Genomic DNA, 22,803 nt, shown 5'->3' on the forward strand with positions numbered 1-22,803 from the left:
CCTGTGTCATATGACGAATGTAACTAGAAGCGGCGTAACACTCTACTCACTTTACCCCTTACTTATTCACCCCTCACTCCGTTCCCCCAGGTTGTGAAGGCCGACATCGAGACGCGGGAGCCAGCAGTAAGGTCCGCCATTAAGCAGGCTGAAGACCTCATTGAAAACAACAAAGGTGTCAAGAAAGATGAAGGAGACCAACAGATCAAGAAACTCCGCTATAACACTGCTGACCTCAAAGTCAGGTTCGATGCTGTAAGTACTTTATGAACTTCGGTACATTTCTTTCTGCTCGTCTTTCATGTGAACAAGATACTTCCTTCATGTAAGTATGTGTTTTATCACAAAACGAACTGCATTTGAATGTTTTACATGTTTCAGATCAGAATATGAAGAGTTCACTGCCCATATATCTATTTTATTCAGTTACCAAATGATGTCAGAACGCAGTTAAATTTCGCGCTTGCCGGTACATTAACAATTATGTCATTTTTACCTATCGAGCACTTGCTTCGGAGATCTTGTCAACCAGTGTTAAGCATACTAGATAATTTTTAATTTGCGAATGCTTGACGCGTTGCGGAATTGTGATGTTTGAGGCTGCGTATTAAATGTTAAATGTTGAGAAAATCCTCATTTTCTACGTTTAATCTCAGGCGTCGAATGAAACCACCACCCGCACCAAACGCATGGATGGTATGTTCGAGGAGTTAGAACAGTTCTATAGCAAGCTGGAGAACCTGGATCAATGGATGGACGGTGCGATCGAACGCACCCAAGACCTTCAGAGTTCCAAGGGCGACGTGGAGGCACAATTCAACGCCTTCAAGGTAAATCTTTCTTATCAGAATTTGCACTTAACTGGGTATTTAAACAATCAGTTGAGTAAGTGTGTACTCAATAAAATTGTAATTCATAAACATGTCGACATAGAATTAATGCATATTAATTCATTATATTAAACAATATTTATAATGTATTTGTGTACTATTTAGAAGTTGAAATTCAATCGTCGATTGTCTTCTGTATTTTGTTTAAAGTAGCAGCAGTAGTAGTAGTAATAGTAGTTGCATTGTGTTTCGTAAAATATCATCATCATCATCATCATCATCATCATCATCATCACCATGTCCCGAACAGCATCGTCTTAACGTCAGTTCCTATTGCAGGCTTTCGTGGAGGAGGTGAAAGAGAAGGAGGAGGCCCTAGCTGATATCGCCAAGCTGTCGGACAGCTTCAGGGATGAGGCACAGGTACAGTTCAGATTGTTGTAGTGACGGCGGGGGCTGAAAGAAGGATTAAAACATCGCAGTAGCACACGTTAGAGGCGATCGTGTTTAAAATAAGAGCGACATAACACTTGTTAAAGTTTCAAAACTATTTTCTAGGAGTAGTGTCTACTGTACGATTTCAGTTAAATCATAAGCATATCATCAACTTAATGAGCAATTGTAAATAAGAACGAAGCTAATAAAAACGCATTTTCCTAATTTGCCTGAAACAAGATGAACACCGAACTGTCCATTTGCATCACAGAACGTCATCTATATTTGAAAGAACTCTTATATTTTGATGTTGTAACTACTGCAAAGTTTAGTTCTTCTTCGATCTGTCAGTATAGAATCAACATACCTTTATCAACAACAGATTTGTGAATGAAATCAGTTTGACTCAAAATGACAATTCAATTTTGACCAATCACCGCTCGTGCATCCGTTGTCTTCTATCAAGTCCGCGTCATAAAAACATGTACTCGCTATAAGGGAACACTGACATCAACAAACCGTTAGATAATTTACACCAGTGTTAAGGGATACTTAGTTCCCTCGATATAAGGCATGACTTCTTTCTCAGTCACTATCGCTACGGGAGACATATTGCCTCATTATAGTGGCTTAATGCTATCGAATGCATCAGTAAGCATGAAGGAGGTACCTGGACCTATGTTATGTGGATATTGTCTGGGGGTCGTTGATACACTCGGCTTAACCCGACTCATTCGGGAAATAACAGGGTGCCAACCTTAACATCAACATGTCGGATTTTGACGAGGAGGCCGAGGTATTTATGTTTTCACACCTTTGTCAAGAATTTGTTTGGACTTTTTAAAGTTGGTTGATGCGATAGTTTACCAGTAAACATTCCATCACGTGAATCGATCTTAAAATGAAATGTTAGCGAAATAACATTTTTTGTCATTGACAGTAGCATGTGTGACGGTATATCTGAACTACTGTCATAGTTCGTATTGTTATCACATGTAAAAGTATTATACATTTTACGTGTGTTTTATAAGCATGCCAAAATATTCAACCAAACAGGTCAGTAATTCGTCACATTTAAGTGACGTAATGATAAGAATGTAAACTCAACTCTATTCTAACTCGCTCACGGGCTGTTTATAGAATGGTGTAATGGTTTTGATAGACGACGGAAATCTCCGAGTATATAGGCAGGCGTAAAGCAATAGGTCACTTCACTATCATACTGATCATTGTGATGTTCTAATGTAGTTTAGTGGTCATACGCCGGTTGCAATGGCCATGTGTCTGGTGTCCCCGGCCTTTATACTGATACACAAGTGACGTTGTGTCGAGCGTAGATGATTCGTACTTACTGCTATCACGAAACAGATGTTTGGCTCCAGCGTGTTCCTTTTTTCCGTATTCCTCTTCATTTTGCAGTTATGTCGAACCTCAAATAACTCGAACTCTTTACGTAGGCCCCTTCAAATTCGACACAGCAGTTCGCGATATACATATATTCCGAAATCTTGTCAAATATCTTCCGAGAAATGAAAATCCATCACACCCAATTCATTTTTTGTATATTGCCCCACCTCAAATATTACTTACATTCTCTTTCACAACGACTCTGTGTCAGTTAGCCGATTCCTATAACAGTGGATATGGCCCCAATACCATATTTACCTGAATGTAAACAGCCGTGTTAAAGTAGAACTGATTTCTTCACATAGAGCGAGTGATATAAGAGAACGGGGTATAGACGAGCACCCTGTGGCAGGGTATTGTGCACTACCCTTCATTGTTCACGGCGTTGTGGTATCGGGGTGGCAAACCCCTCTATAAACATACCTGTAATGAACTAACGCTTGTGTCGACAGTGAAGTAACCTCAGGCTGCGTCATTGTAAAGTAGGGTAGCTGAATAGAGTATTTCTTAGGTGTTAATAACATACAAGTCAATGTGTCTTACAATGAACTTGTCTGAAAATGACTTGTGGTTAATGATACTGTAAGGACTCTATTTATAAAAGTCACATATATCTAATAATGATATATATCATTGAAATTGTACAAACACTTTTTTGTGTTGTTATTATAAGGAAACAGACGAAACAGACTGAATATTTCTCATTGGATGTAATATTGAAATTGAATGTATCCATACGGGCAATGTGTATGTTCACATTTCAGATTATGTCGTGTGTTTAGCGCACACGATGTGGACAATGTATAGGTTCAGTTAGGAGACTGATAATTGCTGTCTTTCTATCTGATTCGATTCCCTCATTGCTGCTCTCTGCTATACTTCTTCCGCTTATAGCTGTACCATTGGTCGAAAATTGGTAAAAGCTGTTAGATCCATGCTGACACAACTATTCATTCAATCCGTCCCTCTATTGTTTTTCCAGGATTTCGACCGCGAGGTTGATGCCTACAGAAAGCGACTGCAGATCCTGCCTACCATTAACGAAGAGGCCGAAAATGGCATCCTTGATGACGAGATTGAATCAATTGAGGCAAAATACAAGGACATATCCAGAGACTGTGCTAAGCACATGGACAGGCTTGCCTCTCTCATGAAGAACAAGAAATCCTTCGATGACCTCAACGATAGACTCACTGCTGTCTATCCGGCACTTCAGGAAAAACTGATGCAAATCGAGGATAAAGACTTTGGTAAGAACCCTGCCAAAGATGCTAAGGATCTTGGAGATCTGAAGGCAATTAAGGCCGATCTTATTGGACAGGAGAGAAAGTTGAAGGATCTGTCTGCAGCGGGAGAGAGACTGGCTGCTGGGTTGGCTGATGCTGGTCTCAAGACTGAGGCTAAGGATGTTCTGGATACAGTGGACGGTCAGAAGGAGAACCATGCTGCCCTCTTGGAGTGTATCCAAGACAAGGAACATCAGCTGGACTCTGCTGTTGCCCAGCAACAGAATGTGATGAGTCGGCTGGATGGTGTTGTGGATTTGATTGCTGATGCTGAGAGGATTCTTAACACTCGTCAACCAATAAGTCTCAACAAGGACAAGTTGGCACAACAGCTGCAAGATCAGAGACTGCTGAACGCCGACCTCAGCAGCAACAAGGGTCTGATTGACCGTCTGTCCAGAGAAGCTCATGATGTTTCTGGAGCCGATGAGAAACTGTCGGACCTGACTGACAGGATTGAAGACCTGGAGAGGAAGGCTAACATGAGGACCCAAGAGCTGGAAGATGTGTCAAGTGGAATAAATGACTTCGAGAACAAGATGTCTGACATTGACTACTGGCTGGACGAGTCAATTATGTCCTTGAAAAATAAACCAAAGGGAGCTACACAGAAGGCAATGAAGGCAAAGGTCGACGCCCTGTACAAGGAGAAGCAGGAGCGAGAGGAAGAGATGGAGGGACTGAGAGATGCCTGTAGACGCCTGATGGATGACGATAGAGTCACTGATGAGTACGCAATGAAGGAGTGTTTGGGCGCTGTGGAGACGAAGTGGCATGACCTCACAGAGCTGCTCGTGCAACATGTCTCCCTCGAGGTAGGTGATAAATGAGCATGAACTCTGCTCTTTGTTATATGTGCCTTTGTATAAATATATTGTATATGTGGTTCAGGTGTGTAAGGCCCCACGATTCGCTTACAGAGTTGCGTCCCTTGGCCACGCCAGAAACCTATGAATGTGGTTTCGAATCCCGGTTCGCTCCGATTATGTTTGAGTTGTGAGTTTAGTTTTATCCGGTTTTCGGCAGTATTCCAGCAATATCACGGCGGAGGACACCAAACATGGGCTCCACACATGATTATGTTTGAAGACTTGTCAGTACCATACCATGGTCAAGTGTTTCACTTTAATGATAAACATTTGAATCTGTTTCACTTCGAGCAAACCGACACGCTGTAGAATAATTGGAATACTGTTAAAAGCGGTGTTGACTGCACCCAGGTCACTCACTCACTCACTTAATCGCAACATGCCTGAGTGACTGTCCCTTTCACAGAGTGATGGCTCTTCCACAGTTATTCTGTCTAATATAGGCCAAAGTGATCACACTTACTATTATTATATTCCTTTATCAACAAATATCTAAGATTGTTAATACCAATGGAGAATCTCTAACGGGCAGCATATGTTGCGCCGATGGAACCATTGCGTTTCAGGGGAATCGGCTAGCTTCAACAAATACTTACAAAGCGTTATGCATATTCAAAGCATTCCTAATCAATAACCACACTATTCTTCAAATCGATTACAAGTCATAACGGGACAATAAATTGCATTCACTGACTATCCTAAAGGGAAGAGTCCATTACCAAACTAAAGAATGGCCATTGATTTGTATTTCCAACTCCGAGTACACTAGAGTTGATCGATCATCTCGTACTAGTGCTATGTGCGTTCATGATGAGTGTAGATTTGTATCAGTAATAATGCACGTTCCTGGAATATTTAGTGTTTTAAAATGTTCCGTAATAATATTGATGGTGTTATTAGAAGCGCCTTCTCCAAACGTGTGCTGAATGATTTATTTGTTTATGGAGATGAACGGAAATTGGTGAGTGTAAAAACGAACATGTTTCAATCGTTTCTGGCAACAAATGCTATTCGCAAGATCACAACCTGTTCCTAGCTATTAGTCGGCACGTGGTACAATTGCCTAAAGTATAATGTTTTACCATGTATTTCATTGCTGTTAAGGTATTTACTCAGTTTTGTAAAATCGTTTGTTATGTGTAACATGAGTTGTCTCCCTTTCAGGCTCTCTCGGAGATAGACGGCATGTTAAAGTATCTGGACAAAGCAGAGAACGAGATTAATACAGCCGAACCAATCAGCGTTGACCCCGAGACGCTTAGTGTTCAGTTGCGTGATCACAATGTAAGTCACATTCCATCTCTGTTACAAACTTTCGATGTTAACTCATAATCCTGACATAATGTTCCCTCACTTACTTGCAAAGGATCATCAAACGCTATGGTACGTCTTTGAGTGGCATTTATAAGTTGGTGTTTTGAACAACGAGGAGATTTCTTTGGATATACAACTTCTATATTTTTAATATGAGCGACGTTTCGGTGAAGCTACTAACTCCGTTCCACTTGCTTGTAACACCATTGCGTGATAATGGTGTTAGTAGCTACACCGAAACGTCGCTCATATAAATAAAATAGAAGTTGTATTCCAGAACCCATAGAACTCTTCTCGTTATTTCAAGTACCATGATAATCAGCATCAGATTACAAGTGGTCTTGGACAACCCATCCTTGTCTTCAGAGGCAACAAGCGGAACAGGGGGTTAGCCTAGGTGGCTTACTTGTTGCTTACTTGTTGCATGTCATCGTTTACCAATTGCATAGGCGTGTGTTCATGATATCGATCACCGGACCAGCCTCGATTTTTTTTTCAGCAGACCACCATCTATAGCTTGAGTATTGCAGCGTTAGAAAATACAAAATTAGTAACAAATCAACCCAATCTGTAATAAATATTGTATATGGGGGTGGTGGGGTGCAGATAGATCAGCAGCCATGGGTAAAGGATGATCTCATTGTTCTTAATCACAAATGTCATTGTTCTTAAAGAGTAATTATTTCTGTGTGTTTTTTACCTACGTACATCAACGTTTTTATGTTCTGTATGACCGAACGAATTATAAGGGATATATATATATATGATTAATAATCGTGCTATTATCACACGTGCAGGCCTTCAACGATGACTTGATGCAGAAGCGTAACGCAGTCAAGGACATCATCAACAAATGTAACCGGATGTTGCGGGAGACGACCAATGAACAGACAGATGAGATCAAAAGTCGACTGGACAGTATCAAAACCCAGGCCGACATCGTGTGTCAGCTGAGCGCTGATAGGCTGCAGCAGTTGGAGGCCGCCCACCCTCTAGCCTCGCATTACAGCGAGAACCAAAACGAGGTCCAGGCATGGCTGGACGAAATGGAAGCAGAACTGAAAGCGCAAGGCAAGCCAGGAGAAAGTCTGGAGCAAGTTAGGAAGCAGTACGAAAACTTAAAGGTAGCCTTTCATTGTGTTCTAACACTTACGAATTACTTTAAATGTATTCAATTTCGTTAGATACGTGAAGATCCAGGTTATGATTGGACTTCAGCAACTCATGCTTGTCATAAGCGACAAATGGGATCGGGTGGTCAAACTCCCTGACTTTGTTGAAACATGCGATCGTATCCCATGCGTAGATCGATGGTCATGATGTTGATCACTGGATTGTCTGGTCCAGACTCGATGATTTTACAGACCGTTGGAATTTTGTTCAATGCGGCCTTTAACAACAACCAAAAACAAGCAAAAGTTAAAGTCAATTGTCTTTAAGTCAATTAATAAGAATGCTTGCTGGTAGAGTTTTAAACAACATAAACCCAAGATGTTAAGTTATGCAAAGTATGAATTATGTTCCCAGGGTACACAGCAGATCATTGATGACCACAAGCCTTACATTGACGACCTCAACTCCACCGGTCTTGAGCTGATGGACTTGTGTGGTGATGGCGATGCCACAGACATCCATAATAAACTCCTCAGCATCAACGAGAGGTATGAGAACGTGAAGAACCAGGCCAGACAGAAGGCCAGGGAGCTGAACGACTCCAAGAAGAAGCTGACCCAGGAGGTGTCGGACACACTGGACAACCTGGTGGAGGAGCTGGCTGCCCTGAAGAGCTCTGTAGCCAATGCTGACCCCATCCCAGCCACACCCGACAAACTGAAGAACGATATCGATGAGAACAGGGTATGTATGCTCCTCATATCCATGGTTCCTATCAACAAAACGTTCGTAGCGTTACGTCATTCGTAAGCCAATTGTGTAGTATAGAGTCATGCTAGGTCGTAAAGTTACGAACTCTTTGTGGATGGGGACCTTGACCTGTATCTCAAAGAGGTAAAACTAATGATACCGTAGCAGTATTTAGTGGACACAGATGTCCCCATCCATAATGGAATTCTTATCCTTTACCATAGTGATATTATCTGTGTCCTTGTTTCAGGCTGTGCTGGAAGATCTGGAGAGACAAAAGCCTTATAAGGCAAAAGCTGAAGAGATCGCCAAGAATGTCTCCGCCCATGGAATCGAGGATCCTTCAGAAAGTGAGTTGAGATGTGTCCATTCTGTTGTTGTTGTGTGCACATCTATGAAATTGAAACCGGGTAAAATATGTAATAACTCTGGATGATGTGATTTCTTTCAAAACAATTGCTGTTGTGCTCATTATTAATACTTGTTCTCTTTTCATTTTTGTCTAGTCGAAGATGTGAAAGCCAAGGTTGCTGAGATCAACAGTATGTTTGTGGAGGTCGGGCAAGAAGCTCAAGCTCGTGACAAGAATCTTACCAAGGCGCTCCATGCCTCAGAGAAGTTCCATGACCTCTGCAGTGACGTTATGTCCGGTTTGCGCGACCTCAAGGACAGCTTGTATTCTCAGGAGCCGCCAGGAGTAGACGCCGCTACAATCAAAGAACAACAGAATGAACTGAGTGTAAGTCAAGGCGGCAATTTGTGAGTGAGTAAGCGAGCAAGCGACTGAGAATATAGTGAGTAATAAATAGTCAAGTCACAACTGTAGAATTCAGAAAGAGGCTGTCATTTTCACAATTAAAATGCCCTTTACACTTGAAGTTTGGTAGAATCGGTATAGTATTAATATAGGCTAATATTTATATAGAATGTCACTGATGAAGAACTCGTGAAGATCCAGGCTAAAATCTTCAGCAACCAATGCTTATCATAAGAGGCGAGTAACGGGATTGGGTGGTCAGGCTCGCTGACACGGTTGATACATGTCATCGTATTCCAATCGCGTAGATCGATGCTCATGATGTCATTCACTGAATTGTCTGGTCCAGAATCAAATACTTTTAGAGCGTCGTCTTAAAGCTGCAAGGCCTTGTCTTCATGAAGTATGTCACAAAAGCAGCAAACCGTCTCTCTGTTTCTGTATAAAATGGCCACGTTATACATATGGTGCTGCTTCGTTCTTCAGGGCATTAAGAAGGAGATGGAGAAGGCCCGGGAACTGATGGGAGAGTGTTCCCAGATCGGGGACGAGTTGTGTTCCCTGTGTGGAGACCCTGGCCGGATTGAGGTTCAGAAACAGATGGAGGATCTGGTCAACCTGGCTGATGACGTCAACGACATGGTCAAAGACAGAGGCGAGGAACTCCGTCACGCCTTCCAGCATGCAGACAAATTCACACATCTCTTAGACGTAAGCTTTAACTAATATTCTCCCAGTCTACCGTGTGTGCATTTCACAAATATTTCAATGATTTTCTGCAAAAGATTATATAATTTAATTGTTTTCATAAATGAACATTATTATATTTTTCACATACAAAACTGTACTATTATCTTATCACAGATTCACATTTCGTTCAATGACAAGTACGTGTCTGATATGTTGTATAAATGTATATTCTTGCTGTCAGGATTCCACTTCTCTCAAGACGAATACATCAAAGCAAATCTATCTCCATAATTGTGTCTGTAATGTTTCGTTCAATTCCTACATATAAATCAGATAGATCCTAAATAACCTTTAAATGTGTTTACTTTGTCGCCAGTATAACAGAGTAAGTATAAGTGTCGTCACGTGACTGTTTAGTCTATCTTTCTTTGTCCATAATTCCCTTCTTCGTGATGGAGGGTTTAAATATTTGTCTCCATGAAATAATATTTAACATGTTGTCAGTAGATTCCTATTTCCTTGTTTCCCGTAGGCTCCATAGCATATTTTTGCGATGATAACCATTAGCTTTGTTATGGCTTGTTTATATAGTTTCCTCTTTATTTTGTTGATAGTGTTTTGCATTACATGTTTGTGCTTATGGTTTATCACTGCCCTGTTCTCAATTGCACCTTATTTGTTGTTCAATTTTTATTTTATTTCTTATTTTTCTTATTGATCATTTTACAAGGGTAAACGTGTTATTTACAAAGTCATGTCGGTCTTTTCCACGCTTTTAATAATTTTCTTTATTTCCTTAATATTAATATCGGTGTTCATAAAACATTTTTTATACATCTATCGAGGGAAGCTTAATTAACATATGAGCGGGAATAATATTTACGTAACAATGTGCTTTGGCGTTCTTTATTTGGTTTTCCATGGTAACCATTAACTCGTTGACACGCAGTTTTAATTTCGTTGCATCCTCATCGCGCTGATTTAAAGCGATACATATTACATAGGTTATACATACGATGTGTCACTCGCCTTACCACTGCTATGTTGTTGTTGTGTTGTAGTCGGTGATGTCATGGCTGCCGCTGTCAGAACACAAGCTTGCGGGCATGAGGTCGCCATCCAGTGACCCGAAAACACTTGTTGAGCAGATTGAAGAACTCAAGGTGAGGAGTGCATTGACATTAGTCTCATAGTGGTTGATGACGTATCAGTGTCGAAAGCATTGCTGGGGTTGACATCATATTGTTATCTGTGAACTGCCTTGGGCGGTGGGGTAGCCTAGTTGTTAATGCGTTCGCTCGTCACGCCGAAGACCCGGGTTCGATTCCCCACATGGGTACAATGTGTGAAGCGCATTTCTGGTGTCCCTCACCGCGATATGGCTGGCATATTGCTAAAAGCGGCGTAAACCTATACTCACGCACTCACTGTCAACCGTCTTGATATGGCTTAAATGTTGCTGAAAAGGAATTCTGTGGTAGCCAGGTAGATTAAACCTTCGGTCGTCACGCCAAAGGTCCGAGATCGAATCCGAACATGCGGAAATGCCTGGAGCCCGATTTTGGTACCCCTTGTCGTGATATTGCAAGGTCGCGTAAAACACAACCTGCTGTTTCACTATTACCATATACCGACTCACTAACAGTCTCAATATAGTGTCATCCGTTTTCCTGTTTGTAGTTGTTCAAGTCGCAGACCCATCCTCACATCGTGGACATGCAGCAGCTCAACCAACAGCTTGCTGCCCTCAAGGACGTGTCCCCGGTAGCAGCAGAGGCGTTGTTGCGGCCGGTGCAAGAGGCGAATGAGAAGTGGAACGACATCATCAGAGGCATTGGTGACAGAGAGGTAAGTCGTTACAGTCGTTCATGATGCAGCAATCCACTGACAACGAATGCCTTTTATGTCATCTGCGTTAAAAGTGATTGTGTGATTAGGTCTCAATTAACAATTGTTCGTTCGTGAATCTGATGCTGTTCAGAAACGCTCATTGCATGTGGTACTCTTAGATTTGATTTAGTTCATCATTTCTTTAGTTATGTACACATTTAGTTACATTGTTAACGGTTTCAATGTAATTTCCCAATGTAGGCCAAGTTGAACGACATGCAGGTCAAGGTCGGAGAGGTAGACAAGGCCATGTCTGGTGTCATGGCGTCCTTAGACGCAGTTCAGCAGGATCTGGAACCGCTGGAACACATTAAGGGAGACCCCAAGTACTTGGAAACACACATGCGCAAGCTACAGGTGTGTGTCCGATAACGTGACTGCTGAATACATGTATATTTTCATATGATCTGTGTATCAATTTGCATAACCTTCTAACACCATATGCACCTAAACCAGACGTCATCATGGACATGCAACGAAGACAATAACCAAAATGTCTTGGACATTTTTCTTACTAACATTTTTGTTCCAGCTTTTGCAAGCCGATCTACGGAATCAAGAAAAGACGTGCCGAAAGTTAAACAAGGCAGTTCATGAAATCGTCGCACGGACAGACGGCGGTGACACGGCCTTGACCCACAAATGTGACGACATGAACGAGCTTCTTCGCGCCACACAAGCCAATGCTAAAGACAAAGAAAATAAACTACAGGAAACTCTAAGACAGGTAGGAAGTCACTAACATACGGTGGTACCCCTTAGACGAGTCTATTATTCATAATTATATCACTATTAATGCTTAAAAATTACGTTTTGTATTTGGGTGTAAAACCTAAAGCCAAATCATCACTGCTATTGTTTACAAAGGTACATTGAACATCTAATACATTGAAGAAATATGATGTGACCTTGCATTATGAAGAAAGTCCTAACATTGATCCTTGGCGTTGCAGGTCAAGAAATATCTTGGTAACCTTGACGACATGCTTCAATGGACGAATGATTTCCGAGCGGAGTTGAAGACAAATGCCCCCTTCGGTGCTCTCCCGGAAACAGCAGAAAAACAGTACCAGAAGTTCCTGGTACGGGTTTCTTGTCTAATAGAGATGACAGCATAGGATCTGATATGAAGCCGTGTAGCTCCTTGACGAAAGGAGGAGTTTTACTCATACATTACAACTGATTTCATACAAATGTATTTGAAAGATCAGTCAATGCCAGCTCGAGAGGCACTGTTTTAAAAATGTATAATAGTGATCTTTTTCAGATCAAATGTTTGTTTGGATTTTTCAAACATTGCTACAACCGGTCTAATGTTGTGTTCGGGAGGCTTTAAATTTGTTGTTTCAATGCAATGTTTCCTTTATATTGATTACTGTCTGTTTGAAGGTTTGCAAGTTAAATATTCAATTTGGGGGTAAATATTAAGCTTTTGAAAGCTGCTTGTCGGATCTGACATGCATCGATCTGTTTAAAGTCACCATCAAGATTTCATATGCAAATTGTAGTATGTACATTGTGTTTCTTACATCAGCTTTTAACTCGATCATGACTGAACCTCAAATAGCCAGATGTTTCTTGATGAATATACGCATTACGTTATGAAAAATTGTGGAAACTCTGCCACAGGCTACAAACGAAGAAGTACCGTCTTATAATGTGTTCCTTTCAATACATTGGCGTTAAAGTAATAGAAATTATTTAGATCCTTGGTCAGTTATAGTGTCTGTGAACTGGGTGCATTCGTCCGGATAGAAGAGACGGAATAATACTTGAAAAAACGTTTTTACTGTCATCTGTAAATAATTTCAAAACAGTAAATACAGGCTCAAAAGGACGCACGGTCTTGAAGCTTCGGAGTTGCGTTATCAGCAGCGATTGTTATTCCTTGTTAATGCTTGTGTAGGAGCCTGTCTTTAAATAGTTTTGTTTTTGAACATCACGAAAATCTGCAGGCGTTTTCGGAAATTAAATCAATTTATACAACTTTCAAGACAGTGAACTTATATTCAGCAGACTGTTTGAGAGTAGTGATGTATATGAAATATGATAACTCTCAAATCTGAAATGTTAAATTTACAAATATTGACTATTAGATTTTCAAAGCATAGGAATCCAATCGACCGCATTGTGTCAGTTTTTACACCATCTATGGTCTTCCAGGAGCGCTGCGGTGAGATGGACGGCCGCGAGAAGACGGTTCAGAACCTGCTGACAAATGGTCAAGACATGGTGGAGAAGTGCCGTCCAGAAGATGTCACTGCCATTGCAGAAAAACTGAAGAAACTCAGAGATAGATGGCAGGACACGAAAACCAGAGCCAGCAAGAGGAAGGTATGTGTGCATAATGAAAGTTAAAAAGTAAATAAACACTACTTTCGTCAATAATTTAAAATATTGATAATACAAACTCTACGTAACCCATGAGGATTCGGGTTAGAATTGGTCTTCAGCAACCCATGCTTGTCGTAAGAGGAGACTGACGGAATTGGGTGGTCAGGCTCGCTGACGTAGTTGACACGACATCGTATCCCAATTGCGTAGATCGATGTTCGTGATGCTGATAACTGGATTGTCTAGTGGAGACTTGATTATTTACAGACCGCCGCCATATAGCTGATTGCGACGTTAAACAACAAACAAACACTTACAAATCTCTTTGAACTGAGATCAGCGGTACATTCTCACTACATTGGCACAACTGATTTTGTAAGGAACTTTGTGAAATACAGGGCAATTAAAACTGTTTTATAGTTAATGAATGTCAAAGTAGTATTGATTTAAAATACGAACTTTCTACAACGGTATAGAACTTAACCCTTCTTGTTGTTGCAGGAAAAAATGGAGGAGCATATCCGCAATGTCGGAGAGTTCAACAATACTCTCAAGGCCTTCACTGATTGGCTGAATAATGCCGAGATCTCAATGCGAGGCTTCAAGTATCCCAGCAAGCTCGTGGAAAAGGTCACACATCAAATCGAGGACCATAACGTAAGCATTACATCTACACATCTAAAAGTACAGCATGTGTTTAAGTATGTTGAGTGTAGTATTCATTTAAAGCCAAGATCTGGTCACGTTCAGTTTTCTTTTTGTGTGCTTGTTTCACTCAGATGTTGTGGAAAATTTCAGTAAGATGTTGTTGCTGTTCACATGTTAGATAATGCATGGATATGTTAACTATAGATTACATCATCATACAACATACGATATTATCATAACGCCGTCACATAGCTGGAATACTGCCGAGTACGGCGTTAGACATCGGGCCCCTGAGAAGATCCGGGTAGGCACTGGGTTTCTGCAACCCATGTTTGTCGTTAGAGACGACTAACGGGATCGGGTGGTCAGGCTCCCTGACTTGGTTGACACATGTCACTGTATCCCAATGGCGTAGATCGATGCTCATGATTTAAACCACTGGATTGTCTGGTCCAGACTGAAATACTTTCAGAGCGTCGTCAGCTGGAAGGCAGAATTAACCAATAAATAAACAAAAGAACTGTATCCTCCGATTTTACGTTTATGGTCTCCTTTGCATACACATATAATAGTTGAATAGTTGGGACTAGATACCACTATGTTACTTTATTTTAATACCTCCTTAAATGGCGGCATACTTAAAATATACCGGGTGCGGTAGGTAGCTGGTCACGCTGAAGACCCGGGTATATTTCTCAACTTGTTTAGATTAAGGGAAGCCCATTTCCTGTGTCCCCGCCGCGGTATTGCTAGACTATTGCTAAAAGCGGCCCAAAGCCATACTCACTCATTCACTCACTCAATACAACGTACCGACCGACCTCTCCACCAGGCACTGAAGGCGGACCTAGAAGCCCAGGCAGAGAAGATGCTGACGTTAGACCGAACTGGAACCTACCTCAAGTACTTTGGTAGAAAACAAGACACCATTTACATCAAGAACCTGTTGGTTGGAATCCGTCTAAGATGGAAGAAACTGCTGCGGCGAACCGACGAGAGAGGGCGCTTGTTGCAGCAGGCTTACAAAGAGGATAAGAGGGTGGGTCACGTGATGACATATGACGTTGAATTTAAGTGTATATAGTGTAGTTTGTGAAGAGTTAAGAATGCATGTGTTTGCTCAACTGCCGGGTCACTCTGTGTCGGTGGTCACTCGATGTGGATGGTCACTCGATGTGGATGGTCACTCGTGATGGTCAGCTAGCATTGTTTAAAGCTTCTCAATCATCTCCTTTGTTGATGTTTTATGTTGTTTATGCATGGGATTGTTCTTATTTCGCTGCGAATCATTAAATAATTGTGTCGACATGAATTATTGGGATTTGTACGATGAATTATTAAGTATTGGTTTTTGAGTGAGTTATGAATATGACAAATGTTTGTGGCATGTGAATAAATTGAACAAAAATGGTTCATAAAGTACTCAGCACCGAGATTCTTATTTCATGAACCAGTGTATGCTATGTTCTGAATGTTGTACATCGATGTATTCCGAGCGCAGCTGTTGTCAGTTTATATGTATCTCTATAGTTAATGGATAGTGTCAAGATTCAGGTTTCAAGGTCGTGGATGTTTTAATATATTATATTTATCAGTCTTTGTGTATGAGCTTCGGCTTGTTGTTGTTGGCGGTTTTCTTTTCTTTATCGTTGTTAATTAATGAGTCAAATATAAGGAAAATGTTTTTATAGCAAAGCCTGCTCTAAATATCTCTTATGATATGAGCAAACTATGGTATTGTTGGTAAAGAGAAGTTGCAACTGACACCTGTTCAGATGGAGTTCTCACACCTTCTCGGTGGACCAGGTGTTCCCTGTAAACCTCTGGCGTAACTGGTCCCTATGTTATCTAACATGCAGCTTTGGTGCAGCTGTTATACTACTGACAGAAAACAACATTCGCTCTTTTTGAAATACCATTAAGCCCAAGTGTTGCATCAAACCAGACCATCTTGCAATATCGGAATGAATGAACGATGATGATTTCTGATATTTTGGAGTTAGAGATAGGTTCCTTAATTCTGGTTTGATTGAAATAATATCTATTACAGCCTGTTTTGCATTCAGAATAACAGTTATATAAATGATTTTGAATATCGCTGACCTATGTGGATGATAGAGGTCAAAATAGGAGCTGGATAAGTCGGACTCGTTTACGAATATGTCCTCTGTGTTCCATCTTGGTGATTCAAATTTTGAAGTGTTTCGGCCACTGATCAGTCTTCTGGTGGTCATCTTCCGGCCACCATGCATCAGTAATAAACAAAGTCGTTCACTCAGTGAGTATCACAGTAACGCGGTGTGGGTGTGTTTGTTTCGCAGTTCCACGATGCCTGGAGGAGTTTGCTGGACTGGCTTGAAGACAGTTCCCGGATGTTGAATAAGTTCATGGCCACATCCAAGAATCCATCAGCAACCAAGTCCAGACATCGATGAGCTCAAGGTAAGACATGCTGGTACACGTCACCTGGAAGAGTCTGGTTCTTCATAAAGCGGGGCGGTGGGGTAGCCGAGTGGTTAAAGCTTTTCCTCGTCACGGGTTCGAGTCCCCACATGGGTACAATGTGTGAAGCCCATTTCTGGTTTCTCCTGTCGTGTTATTGCTGGAATATTGCTAAAAGCGGCGTAAAATCATAGTCTCACTCACTCACTCACTCACTTTATGAAGCATCCAACTACCCGGGACATCTTTCTTGCCTTAGAAAGACGCCATTTGAGTATACAGCATAGTATGTAACGTCAAAATGGCATATTTGGTTAATTCATTTTCGGAACTCAAACAGAAAACGACACATTCTATATGACATAAAAACGCCACAAAATAACCTGACTTGATTATCAGAAAATCACATTCTGTAGGCCCAAAAAGGCAATACAGCCTTGACCATGCTATGAATCAATCGATGGAAATCAGTGATGGCAGAACTTGACAGACATTTGTAAGTGAAGGTTACGGTAAAGGTCACCATGACAAGGTCACAATATACATGGTCTGATGCTTTCCTGTCCAGTGAAAGAAAATATGTCTATGGTCGAACAGGTGACAGACGACTACATTCTCATATAATAATCCCACTTGATGGTGCCCCACACAAGACATCTTTGGAATTGGTTTGTTGGTTTTGATAAACCCTTTGGCAACAACATGCCAGTTTAAACACACACAGTAATAACTGCTTACGTTCCATGGATAGTCTGGTCCTTGGATCCCGGTGTTTGTTGGCAGTGTTCCATATAATGTAATGATCCAGTATCAGGTTCCTCTGTGCTTGTACTGCCCACGCGAAAATAATGATTTATCATGATCACAATAAATGTGTGTTGGTACCTTTAAACACGGCTGTTCGAGGAACATTACAGGTATGTATGACTTATTAGCGCCAGTATTCGTCGAACGCATGTCTTATATCGCCCTCTGCGTGTCCATTAATCCTGGATGTCCATATCACGTCGGTGACAGACAGTTTGATATGTGTACCTGTCACTCATGACGCTGTAAGACGCGGGGAACAATGTCGGACTACACCGGTGTACATATCATTACATGAAGCTGTAACTTAAGATGAGGTTTTCGTGCGCCTCTCACCAGTCTCCCCACTCCGGTATCCTCCTCCCAACACACACATAATCTCACTACCTCAGTCTGAACACCTGGTTATCTCTAAAACGGTCAGACTAACCTCACTGTCTCAAAATATATTTTGATAGAAGCAAACAACTCCGTTTAAGAGTAAGAAAAGGCGGGAAGGAAAATAATATGGTTCAGGGGCTGTGATGGAGACTGGGAAGCGGTAACGCATGGTGATAATAAATATGTGAACAAGCATTTAAGTCTGTTTAGATTAATTAAAACTTTGTAGAAATGAGTCATAGAAATGCAAGCGGATCATTTAAGTTTCGTCCTAATTTCTATGTGTGCCAGCACCAAAGACTGGTTCCTGGGTTTCACGAATTTGGTGAACCTCAAAGACCTTCGCTACTTAAAACTTTCCTCATCCGAGTTGACTCATCCAAACATAACATAAATATCTTCCAAAACAGTGTTAAAACCCACTCACTCACTCGCATGATTGATCAATGTTCTGAACGGATGCAGTAACGTATGTTTTACTGTCAAACTGTACATTAACGTACGATTTTCCACAATAATACAAATTCTCCCACGCATATAAATTCTGAGGCAATTTTCCCAAATCATCTTTCCTGGTCGGTTAAGCTTCATGGGTCAGTTGAATCTTTCTGAAGAAAGACATTGTTGGAGCAGAAAATTGGCCATATGAGAAGTTCGGTGGTCAGTCGAGCATGCCCTAATCTGTCCCTCAAGAAACGCCTCTTGTCCCTGCATTTTAAACCATGGTCAGTCATGTGAAACGAAGATAAGTTTACGAAGTGTGTAAATGTAAACCAGTCACTTCGCTTGATATCGCCAAGGTCAACGGTCGGTGAACAGAGAGTATAATAGAGTCATTGTCAGTTACATGATTTGCATAAAGGGTGCATCGCGGTGCTATGTGGAGACTTTGAACAAATATCCCAACGATAGGAGATGTTCTAATGGCAAGTTTGTTCCGCAACAAATCATTTAAAAATATTATGTCAAAGCACCTGAATGAATAAAAGGTGTTGCCAGGTAACAAATTCCTCTTAAAATGTGAAATAGCGGTGGTATTATATGCGAGATTGAGCTGGGTGCTCGTGAGCGCGACGTCCGCATCAGCTGTCGTCACTGAACGGCAAGATGGATAAAATCAACCTGGGCTCTTTTCAGACTATTCTCTTGTCTATTGTAGTCGATAAGGAGTGTGTTGTAGTATATTTCATAGAAAGAACATATTCTATGTCAAAGAGTAATCTCTCAATTATTTCATTTGTTTCATCAAGTGGTATCATCCTCAGTGAACAAAGCGGATATTATCTACCCTTTCCACTTCAGCGAACAGCGATCAATTACATAAACCAACTATCATAGTTGACAGTTCAAATGACACAGACTGTAAACGGTAACCTTATATAATGTTTAAGGCCTCCCAGTCTTTCTCAGATTCATGATACGCATGCCCAGTAGTGGGTGACATTTTTATCGGGTTTATCCATCGAGCCGCTTAGGATGAGCCAGGTAACCTGCTGTCGCTTCAGGCTAGGGCGACATGTAGCAAAGTCACTGTGGCCGGCTCCACACACAGTAAACACAACATCTCGGAGATCTCAAACTTTGGATTAACGCTGTCTGCAAAAGGTATGACCCCGAATTTTCTTTCAGTTCAGCTATTTTCTGTCGTCTGCTTCAGTTTCACGACATTTGCCCGTGTCGTCTGCTCACCATCTTTCAAATCTGTGACATACGGTCTGGGTTGTTCATACCTGAGTGTTTACTCCAGAAAAAGGGTGTCACATTATATGGGAGAGGAGTCCTTTGCTCTTTTGTGAACGACATTCCACAAGTCCCTCTGGCTATTGTGCTGGGAACGATGCCTGTGTGTAAATAAGGATTTATCACCGAGGATGCGTTAAGCATAAAGGTAGAGTCAGAGAAAATATGGCCGTCAGTGACAGACCCTGCATGGATACACTTCTTTAAACGGCGATGTTTTCATTTGGAACTTGTACGTGTGAATGCAGAGAACGGATTAATGTGCTGAATCGGATCTGATATCTCCAGACGCGAGGACCTTATATTCAGGGTCGGAGGTGTTATATCTCTTTGTACTGCAGAAACGTGCCCTGTGCCTTTAGAAAATAGGTGGTTCAGCATCTTTGATGTCTTATATCCTTAAAGGCGTGGTGTAGACATTTCATTTTCTGTTCTTATCCCGATGCCCTTTAACCAACTGATGCTCAATACAAAATGTACTAGCCCCTGATGGTCGTAACTGACCACGTCTTGCCATTTCAGGAGTAGTTTGTGAAAAACTGTGCAGTATTTCAATGCTTTGTCTTTAAATTAATAAGTTGCAAACGTGCAAACGTCATATAATATGCAGCACCTAGGAATATTCCAAATTCAAATGTGGTCATATGTAACTTCTTGAGATGAGAACTAGTACTGTTTCACTGGAACATCTAGAACATTGAGCAACTATAAAACACTATGTTAATTCTCGTTTTCTCTACAAAGTATCAGAGCGGAATATTCTCGTAAACTCAATAATCTTCAAAATGCACCCTTTATGCTCCGAGTGGAGGAATGTCAGTTCCTGTTCCACATGAATGAGTATACCATGCAATCTTGACAGGCTGGTGAATCTAAGGGTAGGACAATGATTGGTTTCCATCAATGCTCTCTAGTACTTGTTAAGTCTGACCTATAGTTCAAATGGTTTTGGTCCATTCATTCAAAAAGTACGATTATTGTAAATAATGAATAATTGAAATTAGTATTGTGGTTAAATTATAGCTTCCTTTTTTGAAAGAAGTATTTGACATATATTTTGGGAACCCAGAAACGTGACGTTGTGCTGTATTTATGCGGGAAGAGATTCTTTACGTTGAATTTTAGACTTGGAATGCTTTCATATACTATAATGTTGGTAATTTTGTATAATACATACACATGTGTTGTAATTAAGTAGGCATGAGATGCACGATTCATGTTTTTGCATGCTAAATATCAAAACATATGGGCAAAGAACATCTCCTTGCTGCACTCATTGACCTACATTGTTGGCAGATTAATCATCCCTTCTGGCCAATACCCCAGATCTGTATCTCTGAGCATTAAGTAACCGTGGTCGTTTGTTCCAGACATTCAACATGGTGTGTGTGAACTTTTCACTCTCACGGATTAATAAGCCGGGACCTAAGGCCGTGTATGAGACTGTCACACCTGAAGTAGCGTACACGTCACAAACTTGACATCCTGCTGCTATCGTCACGCTAAATAGGTCCTGGTGATCACTTGTCTGTGTGGGAGATCTTGCTGAGCCTTTCTTCCTCATTGACTGGGCTGTATCAATGAGTACTGATGTTGTGATGAAGTCCATCATCTTGATGGGAGTTTCTCATTTCCAGTATCCATTCATACAATTTTCATCACTGTTTTTCTGCCTCTAACGCCTTGTTGAATATGTTTCAACCGGTATTGAGACCTGTTTTTCTCTAGCATTGGCCTTTTGAATTTAAGATTATTCATCCTGCTGACTGTAATTGCATATCCTTCTGCGATTAGACAGATGGAATGATCTACTGTATCAATTTTAAGTAAAATAGCTGCAAATCTGCTGATGCACATTTTGGCAGTTTTAACCACAGTGTGCTTGCATCGAGATGTTTGGAATCACTATTTGTATACATGCTTTGTGTATCGAAAACTAGGTTCCAGCTTGTGGACGGATTCCGAAATATTTCTTGTTGATTGTAACTCACGGACGATTTGTAATGTGGCACCATACTCTATAGGTTTATACCCTCAGTCAATAGTTAATCAAGTGTCAGCAAAGAACAGGGTGATAAGGCGGTTCACCTGAACCAACATTATGATCTTGTTCTGTTAATCATCAAGTAAGATTTGTATTAAATTTCAACCATGTACGGTATTGTCCAAGTGCATAGCGAACATACACTGACAGTTTTGAAATACGTGACAATATACTGATAACCCTGTACCCAAACATCCCCAGCATCCCGTCACCGCCTCCCACCCACGTCATCAATACCCCTCCTGTCCGATATCCACATTCAAGGTCACTGTTGCTGCTGTGTTGGTCTACTCGGTGGACAAATATGCTCTTCCCACACATTCAAACAACATCGGTAAACTCCGGAAATATGGCTGTTAGTCGGCAATAGTTTCAAGCCAGTTCCGACATGCCGATTGCTTGATCATAATATCGTGCAGTGATAACTCGCTCCCAGTATGTTACACAACTATTTCACATAACAGAGAAAATGGAGTTTGTTGATTTTAGCACATTAAGCAGTACCAGGCAATGATTCTTGACATCCAAACACAGTGGACAGGGTCACCTTAGTCCAGTAGTTAGTGGTACAGCTACATTTCCTATGACCCGCTAACCGTAGGTTCGAATCCCAGATTTGTCAATGTATGATCATTAATGTGCCAACGCCGTACCTTCACCCCTGGGTTTCACATCTCACACGAAGACGACACGTTTCTACAACTGAAATGAACCAATAACCTACTCCAATCTGAGATCAGTTTATAGTTTGGTTAAAGTCGGCAACAGAACCCAGTCAAGAGGCATAGGAAGCTTGATCTTGATACACTCGGATATGGTTGTATCATGACTGAAGCAATGTATATTTGACAGCAAGGGATCCATGTTCCCTGAATTATGATTATGTTGTCGTAATAGGAGAAATAATGGATCAGGCTGAATCGTTGCTCATGATATCAATCCCTAGATTGTATGGTCCAGACTGAAAAATTGACATGGCGCCGTAAGGTTTCAATGCTTTCCAAAATTTCAGATTCTCCGAAAATACCTATAACTTGGCATTTCTAATGGCATATCAACTTACCGT

General features: G+C 41.1%; 1 protein-coding gene across 1 annotated transcript in view; it reads left to right on the plus strand.

The window, feature by feature from the left end:
• LOC124282895 (dystonin-like) overlaps nt 1-22,803 on the plus strand; it is a 108,876-nt gene that overhangs the window by 57,486 nt on the left and 28,587 nt on the right. Inside the window, 19 exon segments of the mRNA XM_046718936.1 lie at nt 91-255; nt 657-830; nt 1,170-1,253; nt 3,655-4,773; nt 5,992-6,111; nt 6,939-7,265; nt 7,669-7,998; nt 8,255-8,354; nt 8,511-8,743; nt 9,248-9,472; nt 10,513-10,614; nt 11,132-11,299; nt 11,543-11,698; nt 11,874-12,068; nt 12,295-12,423; nt 13,505-13,675; nt 14,177-14,332; nt 15,156-15,362; nt 16,645-16,765. Coding sequence (XP_046574892.1) covers nt 91-255; nt 657-830; nt 1,170-1,253; nt 3,655-4,773; nt 5,992-6,111; nt 6,939-7,265; nt 7,669-7,998; nt 8,255-8,354; nt 8,511-8,743; nt 9,248-9,472; nt 10,513-10,614; nt 11,132-11,299; nt 11,543-11,698; nt 11,874-12,068; nt 12,295-12,423; nt 13,505-13,675; nt 14,177-14,332; nt 15,156-15,362; nt 16,645-16,765 — 4,282 coding nt within the window.

Source organism: Haliotis rubra, unplaced genomic scaffold, assembly GCF_003918875.1.
Source record: "Haliotis rubra isolate DU_JTF1 unplaced genomic scaffold, ASM391887v1 Scf306, whole genome shotgun sequence".
Classification (NCBI taxonomy): Eukaryota; Metazoa; Mollusca; class Gastropoda; order Lepetellida; family Haliotidae; genus Haliotis; species Haliotis rubra.